We start from the raw sequence: 14894 nt of genomic DNA on the forward strand, positions 1-14894 counted from the left end.
GGCTGGATGAGGCTTTGAGCAGCCTGGTCTAGTGGGAGGTGTCCCTGCCCATGGCAGGAGGGTTGGAACTAGTTAATCTTTAAGGTCCCTTCCAACTCTAACCATTCTATGATTCTATGAAATGGTAAATACAACATAACTAAAGGAAAAAGTCACTGTTATTTAAAATCTCTATGAAAGTTTTTTAATATACACATTGGTGTATCATGTTTCTATTGTGCTTCTATTTATGATTTTATTCTTACGTGAAAAACTCTGCATCACTCACTTTTGGATTTATTAGTGGAACAAATTATGTTCCCTCCCCTTCTCATGCTAAAGTAAACACACTGTCCTGTACTTTCAATGTAACCCTGACATGGCGGTACCTGAGAATATTCTTAAACACCTGCTCCATTACACACAGAATCCGGTATTAGCTACTCTTTAATTTAAGCACAGTGTCGAGATACTCAGTACCTTGGAAAATGAGGTCATGTATTTAATAAGGGAACTTAGATTTTATCTTTTTTAAGTAAATTAAATCTTGTCCTACAAAGATAAAATTTACTACAGTGTTGTAAACAGTGAGACTTGTAAGAAAAGCAGTAGACTAAGACACCCCCCTATATTTCTCCAACTACCTGAGTAACCAAATGATATGCTTGACAATGGACTAAGGTAGATTCCACTTCCAAACATTGCACCATGGAGCTGAAAAAGAGCAGAGTGATTGTTTAACATTAATTTGGTTATCTGGAAAAAATAATGATGATAGGCACAGGTCCTAATGTAGATAAGCATCTGCCCCACTGCACTAATTTATTATCTGGTAATAAATGGTGCTGAAAGAACTCTTTAAAAAAATCATGCTATGAATATACATCTAAGATACTGTATATTCTGGAAACCGTGTCCAAATGCCTGAAGATAATTTTGTATCAGATTTATATATAAAATTGCATTTTCTGTTTTTAAATCTAACATTACTATGTAGGATGCCTACAGAGGGTACTTCTGTAGATGGCCAAATACACCTTAGCTTTAACAAGGCTGAGCAAGCTCAGCATGTGTCTCGCATCAAAACCTTGGCAGGAACCACAGCCTAAGCCAGTCTTTGTGAATCATCATCAGCAACAACTGCTTTTATTTTCTTTAAGGTAAGAAATTATGAGATGGTGATAACACTGCTCATATGCCATAGAAAAATTCAGTCACTAGTTCTGCCTGAGTACTGGAGGAATGGGTTCAATCAAGCTTTTGTCTGAGCCAATTTGGACATACATATCCCATCACTGCAGGACTGCGCTTTAGCCACAAAGCGACCAGCTGTCTGAAAAGAAGAGAGGAAAGGGAAGACTCTTCACCAACATCACTGCTCCATGTCATGGAGCTTGGGCTAAGCAACAAAACTGAGCACTTTTTATTAGCACTGTGGTAATTTTCTTGTCTGCAAAGAGGGAGGTATGGGTTTCACTTCTCCTCTGGGGACTGACTTCTTTAGGTGGAAAAGTTTTTAAAGAAAACACACAAAGTAGTTGTTGGTGCACAAACGAGAACCCAGAGTATCTCCTACTGAGGTAGATATGACCACTGGGCTTCAGAGTCATGCTCACCCTTATTTCTTTCCTCTGACCCAATGACATTTACATCATCTCTGCAATGTACCAGAGTTCCCATAGGAATGTGCAATCATGCTCTCACTTCTCTAGATCCTATAATGTTGTATAGGATCCTTGGTGAGTAGATATTTTTTCCTGACTGGTTGGTACTGGGGTAAGCAGAATGAACTGGGCTCAGAATATGCCCAAGTTGTGTGAGAGATTTAAAAATCATGAATTGTATAAAACAGGGCTTTACTGTTTCCTCCTCTTCCCAGTATCTCAACCCTGAACAAAAAAATAAGCATGAACCAAGAGTTTTACTTTGGTGAATTTTGGTGTGTAAATCCTGCTTTCTTGGGAAAGTATCTTACAAAGATGCTAATAAAAACACCCAAACCACTAAGAGGAACAGCAGAGATTTCCATTCCCTTTTTTCAGTGTTTCCTGTTCCCTGATCCTTAGTCAGCACCCCAGGATCCTCCATGGTATCATGGACTCAGCTCTGGGGAAAGAGCTGTCAAAACCCCGATGCTAAAATACTCTGAATTACAGCTCCCCAGTCCCTCTGATACTGCCTGCTTTGCTCTGCAATAGTGGTCTCCTGATGATTTAGTCTGAGAAACCAAACTGAAGTTTGCAATAGCTCCCTCCTGGCCAGTACACTCATATTCCTTTCCCAAGGAAACCAGAGGAGAAGAGAAGATTCTGTAAACCCAGCTTCTGTAAACCTAGGATGTTCTTGGATCCTATAACATAGACACAGTTTATGTAGCTCTGAATTTTAATCCCCAAGGCTGCTTTCAAGCAGTACCGAGCCAAGCCTCCTGGAGGTGCTGCTGTGCAATGTAAAATTGAAACACTGTTTCCACCAATGGGATTTTTTAGAGATTTTAGCAGACACATTATTTCATTTTAATTGCTTCAGAAAAGTACATTTTCCAGGAAACATGAGGGTATTTAAAATCACCCCTTTTTTCCACCTATATGACTACCAGAACTGCATCCCTTGAAAACTCACCTAAGCTTAATATGTAATCAAACATGCACAGGTTAGCTAAAGTCTATTTAGTCAACTATTTACCTGCAGCCTTGTATTGGAAGCAACAACTAAGCCGTTCCTCAGGATGGAATGCCAATTTTCAATGTGTGAACCACTGAAAAAGTGAAAGAGAATGTGTTAAAATCCACAGTGTGAAATGCAAAATGAATCAGTAATCCTTTAAAACAATATATTCCCAGCTGTAAACCTCAAATGGCAAGAACAAAAAGATAGCATGGCATTTTGGTAACCTTTGATTAATATGAATATATGTACTCACTGAAATGCAAAGGTACTTCCATAGAGATTTTTAGCAGCTCGAAAATTGGATTCTTTGGCTGGTGGACTGCTGAGAAGTAGGAACTGGTGGGGAGTATGCATAAACTTCAGTTGCTGTAAAATATAATAGTATACAAGTGAAAAGAAGTTGATTACCCAGAAGCATTGTATTTCTATAATGGTAGTTCTTAAGATGCCATGCTGTTTCACACAATATATGACTGTATCTAAATAACTACATGAACTAAGTTGAAATTGGTCTCATTACCATAGTTTTTACCTGAAATCAAACAATAAAAATGTCCTTCAGTTTATGAAACATATGTAAGTTTCTGAAACATATTTCAGCCTAATATGGCTCTAGTAAAGTAATTAAATTGAACAATTTCATCTTGGCATTCTGATCAGAGCTGGCTTTGAATTAAGATTTGGATTTGAAAGGCTGCAGATTACTATGCCCTTAATCAGAGGATCAGAGGCACACATACTCAGAAATTAATTTCAGCACCATCCCTCTCAAATTCTAGAGCTATATTCTTTTTACAGTGTATTCATATATGGATCTCCTGGTACATCATGTTTGTGTACACTGCTTTTTGTACAATTCTGTATCTAATATTCTATATGGTAACAAAACAAATAGTGACGCTCTTCTTACCCAATCTCAGATGACTACAAGGACACTTGCATTTGAGCTACTCACCTCAAATAGGCTTTTTCTGAGCATTATTCTTTTGACCTATTTTAGATATTCACAACATGATTCTATGAGTCATGACCCGAAACTGCCTATTTCTCTCTCCTGTCTATTAATGGAGCCCATGTGATTAATTCGAATGTAGACACATTTGGACAGGAGACTCCCACCTAAAATGCTAATATGAGCCATGAGAAATGAGAAAATAATAAAGAACCCACAGACACTTACTCTATTCACTGGTAGCTTCACAATATGTGATCTATTACTAGAAATAACCCTAAAATAAGAAACAGATGTATTAGACATGATAACCAAACAGAACTTTTCTTCTTAAGCATGTGTTATGAATGGCCACCACAAAGCACTCAGCTGCAGGCCTTTGAACCTATCAGATGGAAGTAGACCAAATCTGGACTACAAATCAGATCTGAGGCCATACAAATAAGCTGGAGTCTTTCCAGTGTTTTCAGAGGGCCCAGATGAGGTCCATAAACAGTCCAGAAACAAATGCAGTTGCAAATGTCAACCCTATCGTTAATTCTTAGGGTGAGTTTATACGAAATTAAACTGGTGAAGTGATTATTCATTCAACTTGGTACTTTAATAATTATCATCTCACATGAGTCAATTTTATACCATTGTAGAAGAGGATGTGCAAGCGGGTCTTGTTTATCCATCTGCTTCTTTATTTCCAAGTAAGGTGCCTAGAAAAGAATAATTACATTCTTTATTTCTAGTTGAAATCATAAGGTTAAATTTTATATATTACATTTCCCATGAGTTCATCTATTAAAACAAATACACGGGACTCATTATTAGGCTTAAATCACAGTTTTACTGACATTTAGCATTATTCAGTTATAAACAGCAAGAATTAATATAGCAATTTTTTTCCCTGGAGTAAAATAATAAGCATATAAATAGCATCAAAATGAGTATATTATAGCAAACATTGGTGATCTCAGGGAGAACAGCAGAAGATGTCTATTTATGTTTGGCTCTTGGAATAAGAAATTGGACTGGAACTTCACAAAATTAAGTCTCTCAAAATACCCCAAGATAATCCACTGCAATTTGTTAACTGTTTTATGGTATAAACTGGTAAAGTAAAATACTGTATCATCTTATAATCCCTTTGAAAACATTTCTTGATTTCAGTCACAGTGCAAAGCATCCCTTTAAAACTCTTCAGTCCAAGAATTATTTTAACATTAAAAAAAAGCAAAATGGTGGTTATTTTTCTTTTTAAAAGACATTATATTAGGTAACAGAAATACCTGATTTTTTAAATTTTTACAAGATGTTATATTAAGTAACAAAAATATCTGAATTTTAATTTTCAATGTATTTTACTGCTCTCTGTACACCTTATTCTTCATTCCAGAATCCCAAAGTACTTTACATATACATATAGAATAAGATTTATAAACTCTTGTGAGGTTACATTTATATAACAGTTGGAAAAGCAAGGTACATGGGAGAGGTTTCAGTAACCACTTATAATCAGCTGGGCTGTTTGGGAAAGTAACTGTAATAATAAACATAAGTACGACTATCAGATTCTGTCCCACTGTGAATACTGAGAAATTGTATGGTAGTAATCCCAAGAGACCCAACCTTCCAAGTCCCCAACCATACTTAGCTGATCAAGTGTTTTGTTGTAATAGAAATAAAGCTACATTCAAAACACTGCCAAAAAATCAATTTCTTTTGCTTTGGAAATAAAAGACCCAGTTTGACTTTGATATTTCCAGAAATGCAGCAGTTGGTGATGATCTTGTTACAATGTCCCATTATGCTGTTATCTCTTATTTAAACTTCAAAAGATCTGAGTTATGAGACTGCGGTTATGGATACTCTAGGTTTGTTATTTTAACACACAATTTTGGACTTGATGATCTGAAAGGTCCCTTCCAACCTAGACAATTCTATGATTTTAATATTATTACAGCTCTATAGGAAAGAGATTATACTATTGACTTCCCCACTCATCATAGGCAAGCAATAAAAACATCTTCCTAGTTCTAGAAATGGCGATTAAGTTACATAAAGATTTTTAAACTCACCTGCATCATCTCTCTAATAGAAGTGATACTATCCAATGCTTTCATGACTCGGTCATAATTCTTCTTCTGATGTAGCATAAAATAAGCAAATAAATTAAAAGAATATTGGTCTTTGGCTCTACAAAAAACTGAATTTTTTGAGTGTGTGTAAAGCCAAAGTTAGGATGAATGTTCAGCAAACCAATCCTTTCAAACATTTCTAACAAATAGCTTCCATCTTACGCACAGACTTTCTCATTCATAGTCCAGGAAAATTCCCTGAAAAAATATTATCATGATGGTTTTTCTTTGAATTTCACTGGAATCCCCAACACACAACAATGTGACTTACTTAAAAAATTAGGTCATTTTTTAAATAAATATTTTTAACTAAACACAGATTCTGCCAGTTATTTGGACAATATGCTATTAAGTTAAACAATGCAGTGAACAAATAGATTTTAAATAAAAAGCTAAATAAGCAGATGTGTTTACTTTGCTAACAGCTCTATAAAACTTCAGAGGTCCTTCAGTTGTCCCTCTGCCTCACCCTGACCCTTGTCTGCCTTCTACGCTCCACTTTATCTGAGCGGATGAGCTTAACCAGCTCCACATGCCACGTCACCTTCAGGAGCCTCACTGTTCCCCATCTTTGGGTCTTGCCAACTTCTGCCCATAGGCTTTCACCTCACCCATGCTGGCAAGAAGCTGTGAGGAGGTGGTGTGGGCCCTGCCAGCCCAGGGGCTCTCTCCACTCCTCTTCTGGTGTGATCCCTTTTCATATTCCCTCATTTGCTTCAAACCCCAGCCCTGCCTAGCTACCAGACTAGCTGTCTCCTCATCAGCCCCTTTCCAAGCACCTCCCAGCAAGTCTTCCTTCCCACAAGCTACAGAACACACTCGCCCATTCCTCTGAGAAAGATCACCGCTAACTGGCCTTTGTTCAGAAAAATGAAATGCATCATAATGCAGGATGTCCAAAGTTCTCATTTTTGCTTCCCTAGGGCTTCACTGAGAGGCAGCATTTGCAGCCCAAGGAGCAAGTAGTGCAAACACAATTCTTTACTTCAAAATTTGATGCTTGTACAAAACTTGACTGTTATGTCCAACATTTGATAAAATTAAGGACATTATTGATTGCAAAGAGAAAATGAGATGACAGCAATAACCACTTTAAGAATAAAAAGATGGACTGGAAATCCTCCAGTTTATATGGTCTACACCTCCTAAAGGCCATCTTTCTGTGTTCAATGTGTACACTGAGAGAAAGACACTAAGAATATAAAATTTTGCACCTAGAATTTGTACCCTAAAAGTAGTTCTCGGCTTCAACATAACTTTGAATGCAACTTACAGTTTATTCACAAATACCTTCTCAGAGATAATTAAAAAAACTACAAAGTTCTGAAAACAGTCACACGCTTGTGCTATATTCTGGAGCTGTATCTCTTACAGTAGAGGCTCCTCCAGAAGAAGGCTTTGCTTTGAAATCTAACGCATGATTGAAAACAAGCTATGACATAATGAAAGATAACTACTTACCCTGGGGTTAAAGGCCAGCATCTGAGGATTGTTAGGATCAACTACAGAAGGATATGGCTCAAAAATAACAACTTTCCTAGGTGACTCTAATGCAGACCGACACATGGATACTAACAGATCAACCACCTAGGGATAAAGAAAAATATTTATTTAATATATGTACTGTCATATTGTATCATCCAGTCTGCTTTTTTTACACATTGCAGTAATACCATATTTCATTGTTATCTATATTATCCAAACCATGTTATCCACAGGACATAGTTCAGGACTGAAATTTTTCCATTGACCTCAACAGGCTTTGGGTACATTATTTCAGGTCCATAACTAGGACCAGTATCTGGTCCTAAATGTATTATCATGTCAAATACATTGCTTGCAGTCCTGCTTTCTCTTGTGTACATGTGCTAATTCCTGGATGAAATTAATTCTCTAGGGAAATGAAGTGCTGAATCTGTGTGCAGTAGATGCCAGTGAAAAATGTTGCTCAAGAAAGAGGAAGGGACTGTGAATCTGTACCACTGCCCACTGTTCTGCTGAAGATTGTAATCATGGAAACACTATCAAACATTGCTTCTGCTAAAGCCAGAACAGTGCAGTGATTTAACAGTCATTTGCATGGCTCACACTGGGAGATCCTCTTCCTTCCTTCCTGTTGTACAAATATCTTTGTACATATCTATGTATGCTTTGAATATCTACGATTTCCAAGATTTCACCTTAAGTTCATGTGTGCAATGTGTATGCAGGCATGTATTCGCATATGTGCACATAGGCACATATACAACTTAGCAACAGATTTCTCTATAATTGTTTCAAAATTTGTAATTCAGGTTAAAAATAGACTACAACAATCACAAAACAGAGAGAATGCAGCTTTCTGGCAACTGTGAAACCTAAATCCAGCTCATAATGAAATCCAAAGTTGATACATAAAAACGTAGCTGCAAATTAGCTCATTTCCACCTGGTTTATCTGTGCCTTCTGAAAACATTCCTGTGTGAAAACAGACTTTTGCATGAAAGAAAGGAAAAGCTGAGATGAGCCATACTTAGTAGGCATCCCTGGTTCCTCCTACAGTTCCACATGGATTAGATCTCATCTCACAGCTCAAGCTGTTCTAGAAGTTGTTATTTATCTGCCATTGTATCTGATCATTTGTAGTAAAAAAAGTTGATGGTCCTTTAGAGAAGCAGAATGAAAATAAGAATCATGAAAGGGAAAAGGAACTGCACTGCAGTGAGTCATAGTGTTGCCATTCTCCTCTGCTCCTTTAGCATGAATGGACAATTTTCTCCATCAGTTTAAAAATATTCTGTTAGCTCCAGTTACTAAATATCTCACATATATGGAAAAAATGAAGATTTTAAATAATGATTCCTTCCTCCATGGTACTCTGTTTTCTTTCCAGTTTATAATACCTACAAGTGTGAGGAATGTTTCAAAATAGGGCATCCGCATTAGCATTTGCAAAGGAGACCAGGAGTCTGCATACACAGCCAGGTCAGGCAACAGGCCTGCAACTGTGTAAACATATTACCGTGAAATTGAGCCTGAGTTCATACACTCTGCTTCTCAGAAGCACTTCTTAGCCTACAGTTGCAAAACACTACTAGGGAAAAGTTGTTTGAGTCCCCAGAACTCTTAATACAGTGACCCAAAGTTGTCTTGCTTTATGATTTGCACGTTGGGACTTCATCTTAAAATTGGCACAGTTTTTAGAACACCATCCCAAAGCCCTCCTTTAAAACAACTGTTGACTCCTATATTGTTTCTTACCATGACACCAGCATATTGTTCTGACATGGGGAAAACATGCATAGATCAGGCTTAATTATATCCCTGATTTCCCCTGAGATCACTGTTTTGAGCTGATGGAATGCAGAGCAACTTAAACTGGGAGGTAAGTCTAATACAAACATTATAATACAAACTTGCGTATGTATTCCTTGGTAATAAGAAGTGCTGTGGATCTAGTAAATGTCCTTATAGCTCGGCCCGAACTTCTCCTTAACAGTAGGTATTGAAGTACATAAGTTAGGATTTATATATTTTAAAGGAGGACAAGATGACACTTGCTGATGCCAATTCTCTCTTAGGACATCAGTCTCTCAGACAGTCTCTTTCTCTCTCCAGAGACTCTCTACGGGGAGTCTGAACTATCAACAAATCAGACATTTAATTTTCAGACTTTTAATTTTCAGGCATTTTGACTACATGGCTAAAATCATAGAATCGTCTAGGTTTGAAGGGACCCTTAAGATCATAGAGTCCAACCATCAGCCTAACACTGCCAAAACCACCATTAAACCATGTCCCTAAGCACCACGTCTACCCATCTTTTAAATACCTCCAAGGATGATTACCTGGAGGTATTTAAAAGACAGGTAGATATGGCAAAGGTGAGTTCAGGCTTGAAGGTTTTAGAAAGTACAATCTCTTATTATTAAGAAGGAGCCATCAGAATATTGGGAGTGACAGAATAGGGGTGTATGCCTTAGGAAACTAGCTGAAAGCATAGCAGAAAGAAAAGGATGTGATATCTAATAATGGGAACCTATATTTAGGCTCTTTCACTACACAGAATGATTTGGAGGAAGATTCATCTGACGAAATGTAGAGATTCACAATGCAAACACCTACCTCTTACTAGTCACCCTAGGCTCTCTTTATAATGGATGGAGAAAATAACCACTGTGCTGATAGTCTATGCTGTGATTCACGCCATCCTAAACTAATGTCAAAAATAGCTCAGATGCATCAAATCCTAAGTGTGTTAAATTCTTTCTGCAAACAGGAATGGGAGCTCAACCAGATCAGATGTAGTGAGCTGGGTGCAATGCTGTCACTGGAGTGAGACTTAGCAAAATTTAGTCATCTAGGTCCAATGGGACAATCGACAAAATTTCTTATCTAACTCTTTTAAGTACCATTAAGGTTCTAATCACTTCAGTATTCTTCAACAAAGCTATGTAGATGTACTCTAGAGATCCAGAGCAAGCTTTGCATATGCCTGCAACAGTGATACCTATATAAAAAACAGAGTGAGTGCTAATCAGGACCACCTCTCCTGTCAGCTGTATTTAAAAAGATAAGTGAGAGCTACTTGTTTGTACCTAAATACCATGGAAGTGCTTACATTCAAAAAATAAAACTCTAGCTCCACAGAAACACGTAGCTGAGGTCTTCAGTGGACTTCAGGCTGGGGAAGAGATGGAGCTTCATCAGAACACCGCTCTACATTTCTTACAAGCTTGCACAGGTATCCCAACGTTTGGCATGCTAGATGTTGCAAATATAGCCATCTAACTGTCTTCAGACATTAGATGAGCTGATGTTCAGATCCCACAGTTATATACTCAATTGAAGAAGCTGGTGTACACTGTTTCTTCCTTTGAGCATATGCCCATAGGTGGTATTCAGGCACTTAGTCGAATAGTTTATTTCCAGTGGCTAGACTCACTAGTGCTAAAGTTAACTGAACTGAACATTTGCTCTTCCAAAAACCATGTTGTTTACTACATAAGTGCACAGTGAGCGACACACGTTTAGGAAATCAGAGAGGAATGCGCTTTTCCATAAGATGTGTAAATTTTTAACTTAAGACATTAAAAAGATCTTAAACATAAGATCTTTTAAATTTTTAATTTACTGAAGTCCTGTAACTATTGTAATATAAGGTTAAATGTGATTTGGAAACATAGATTAAAATATTTGTTTTAAGGCACATCCAAAATTATGAAAGAAAACAATGATATGGTTATAACTTCATTAATAACTGAATTTAGAGTCAGGAAGCTAGCTTACATTAAATTACTGATCCTTGAGAAAAGAGAAAAAAACAACTATGTAGCAACATCAGTAAGGACTTTCCCACTGTTATTTAATGATCAAAACAACAGATGCTCAGTGGATAGCTGCATCCTAACACCATGAACAGGAGGTAGCTTATTAATTGCACGAGAGTAGTAATGGCTCATTAGGTGAAAATAAATGGGAATTATCTGCAAATGACAATGGCTGCCTTTATTAACAACCCAGGTGACCTAATTGAATACAACAGAACAAGAAAACAAGGTTACTTTAATTACATGGAAGCAAAACAATGGAAGCACCTCATTAGTACTGTTTGAAAATGCCATGCATAAAACAGTGTATTTACAGCTATGAGTGGACAAATAAATAATACTTACCCAAAAGTATTTATATGGGGAATACAAGTCAAAATAAATACTAGAAGAGATTGAGAAGACTGAGTATACTATAGAAAATCAGACATGTAATAAGCATTAGATAGTTCTACCTGAGCCCCAGTTGCAATTTCATCAGCAGCTTCGTTCATCACTCCTAATGTTTGGAAAGCAAATACACAGAGCTCCCGTTCACAAACAGTGGGCTACACAGAGAAAGTAAGTTAATTATATTTTTGTTCTAGTTTTGAGTTATTGGTTTTATCATGCAATACAACAAAAACCAAATACATTTAATGCTAATTTTTTTATTCAGATATTAACTGCAACAATTATTTCAAATTATGAATACATGTCAATTATTGAGGAAGATACATTAGAGAAGCATTTTAACAATCTGAAGAACTCTAAAACTCATAAGTATTCACAGAGGCTAAACTTAAAAGAAATCCAAACAGATTACAAAATCAAAATTACAGTCATAGTACCCAAATGTCCTTAGCGTTGTCCTATAAGACTCTAAAAACTTCCTACATAATTAAAATTAATGGAGAACAAAATCAGAAATTAACGGGGACACTCCCCTTTCATAAATGCAGGTTTATTCTTCAAAGATTGTTATTCTGCTGTTGAGAACAAACATAAAAATGTGATCCAGAAGACAAATTTCTTGAAGAAGCTACTTTTAATTTAAGTTTTAACTAATTGTATTGAGTTTGCATGGCAAGGTTTTGGTAGCGGGGGGGGGGGGCTACAGGGCTGGCTTCTGTGAGAAGATGCCAGAAGCTTCCCCTACATCCAATAGAGCCAATGCCAGCTGGCTCCAAGACGGACACGCTGCTGGCCAAAGTTGAGCCAATCAGCGATGGCGGTAACATATTTAAGAAGGGGGAAAAAAAAAACCCTGCTGCAGAATAAGAGCCAGAAGAGAGGAGTGAGAGTATGTGAGAGAAACAACTACGCAGACACCAAGATCAGTGAAGAAGGAGGGGGAGGAGGTGCTCCAGGTGCCGGAGCAGAGATTCCCGTGAAGACCATGGTGAGGCAGGCTGTTCCTCTGCAGCCCATGGAGGTTAACAGTGGAGTAGCCCATGGAGGACCACACGCTGGAGCAGGTGGATGTGCCTGAAGGAGTCCGGGGCGCCCTGGAGAGCCTGCACTGGAGCAGGCTCCTGTCAGGACCTGCTGGAGCCTTCCCTTCCTCCCAAAGCTGTTGTGCTCGCAGTGTCCGACATTTGCTGTCCACTGCTGGGAGTGCACAGCTTCCTACTGATAGAATTGTCTCAGTATAATTCTTGTATATCTTATATTGGTATCGGGATTAGTACTGGTTCTTTAGTATTATTGTTAATTATTTAGTCTTATCCTATTAAATCTATTTATATTTCAACCCTCGTGTTTCCTTGCTTTCCCCGATTCCTCTTTTTGGGTGGGGAGGGGTCATCGGGTGATAGAATAATTGTCTAAATGACAATAAATTGTTATGGGTTTTCTCAAACCATAACAGAGCGGCAGAGACAACACGTGATGAATTGACTGCAACCCCCATTCCCCATCCCCTTCTGCCGCTCAGGAGGGAGGAGGTAGAGAATTCGGGAGTGAAGTTGAGCCTGGGAAGAAGGGAGGTGTGGGGAGAAGGTGTTTTTAAGACTTGTTTTTATTTTTCATTATCTTACTCTGACTTTTGATTGATAATAAATTAAATTAATTTCTCCTAGTTGAGTCTGTTTTGTCCATGATGGTAATTGCTGAGTGATCTCCCTGTCCTTATCTCGACCCATGAGTCTTTCATCATATTTTCTCTCTCCTGTCCAGCTGAGGAGGGGGAGTGATAGAGTGGCTTGGTGGGGACCTGGCATCCAGCCCAGGTCAACCCACCACACTAATTTAACAATTTATTTGTAAACTTTAAGAAAATGCATTATATTTTTATAGAATAAACACTGTATTTGGGAAGGTCACATGTTATTTTATAAATAAAGGCATTTGCACCCTTTTTTTAGTTATCAAAAAGTAATAAAAAACCTTTTTGTTGAACCATTTTTTGCCTATCTTTTTGAAAAATTTAATTCACAATTGCCACCATAATGTTCAAATAAAGCAACATATTTAAACTTCTGTATATTGAGTGAGAACTGAGTGTTCTGCCTTCATAAAGCAAGCAAAGCAGAAACAAAAAATAACACAGCTTTAAGTAAAGAGAATAGGTGTGTCTTCATAAGCTTCCTAATTGGTTACATCCCTTACAGCAACTCCACACTTATTTACTGAAAGATAATTAGCAGATCAACTTTTTAAAGACCCAAGTAATGAATCACACAAAGAGAACTGTTAAAAGCATTCAAAAAGAACAAACAGTTGAAAGAAATACAAGAAAGAAACATAAATTAAAACCTTCCTTAAAATTGATCCCAATAAACTTAACTTTTTTTACAATGTTAAAAACAATCAAAATATTTTTGGATACTATTTGTTTGAATCCATATTATTAAATCCTAACTCACTGAAACCTAAAATGATCTTTGGTAGGCACTACTGAACTTTTATAACTAAAAATTCTGAGTCTAGCTACCACGATAATCACTAGAGCATTCATAGTGGTACACTTTGAAGTTCAAGCCAATGTCCCTAGGAAGCACTTGCAGAAATGAAAAAAATTATTTAGCACACAAAGAAAACATAAAATTTAGTTGAATTCTGTTTCAGGCAACAGCTTTGCCAGTAATAAGCATACTGCTGTATTTGTAGTCACTTGTTTCATATGCATTTGTTTGTTTTCAAATATTCTAGACTTCAATAAACATCTGAAATCTACTGCATTGACATATTCTCATATCAGTTGCTTTACAAGAGCTATCATCATAGAATCACAGAATGTGTTGGGTTGGAAGGGACCTTTAAAGGTCATCTAGTCCAACCCCCCTGCAGTAAGCAGGGACATCTTCAACTAGATCAGGTTGCTCAGAGCCTCATCAAGCCTGGCCTTGAATGTCTCTAGGCCAGGCTTGATCATCTTTCAAGTCTAATAGAGTAATTTGATTTATCTGCTATGTTATATTGCATTAGGCGGCATACGAAGCCTAACATGATCCAATTCACTGTGCCATGGCACACTAGAAAAAAGTATTTATTATTGTCATTATTCTTAGGTTTTCCACATTCAGAAGGTGGCTAAATCGCTTGCTTAGTCGGGGAAGTATGGTGGCACTACCACCTTGACTATCATAATCAATAGTATACACAGACTCCCTTTTATTCCAGAGCAAGGAATTGCTCTGGAATAGCAGGGCAATCTGAATTTAGCAATGCTTGCCATGAAGAAAAGCATTAAGAAAATACTTATTGTTGCAATTTTGTTTATAACTTCAACAAAGTAAGTTACCCTGAGACTTAAAGATGGCAAATGGAACATTGGATTTGTCATCTTTGCTCTTTTTTGTTTTTTTCCTTCCTGTGTTATGATCCCAGAAATGTCTAAGTATCTGGAAGAGGGAAGTTAGGAAAATGGTCATTGTA

The 14894-nt window shown here is 37.3% G+C and overlaps 1 protein-coding gene across 1 annotated transcript in view; it reads right to left on the minus strand.

Moving 5' to 3' along the window:
- The window catches only part of LOC141735545 (protein mono-ADP-ribosyltransferase PARP8-like), a 157537-nt gene that overhangs the window by 11840 nt on the left and 130803 nt on the right, over positions 1 to 14894 (minus strand). The window contains 8 exon segments of the mRNA XM_074568519.1: positions 624 to 693; positions 2665 to 2737; positions 2903 to 3015; positions 3830 to 3878; positions 4238 to 4305; positions 5668 to 5733; positions 7189 to 7314; positions 11492 to 11584. Of these exon segments, the coding sequence (XP_074424620.1) occupies positions 624 to 693; positions 2665 to 2737; positions 2903 to 3015; positions 3830 to 3878; positions 4238 to 4305; positions 5668 to 5733; positions 7189 to 7314; positions 11492 to 11584 (658 nt within the window).

This window comes from Larus michahellis, chromosome W (assembly GCF_964199755.1).
Source record: "Larus michahellis chromosome W, bLarMic1.1, whole genome shotgun sequence".
Taxonomy (NCBI): Eukaryota; Metazoa; Chordata; class Aves; order Charadriiformes; family Laridae; genus Larus; species Larus michahellis.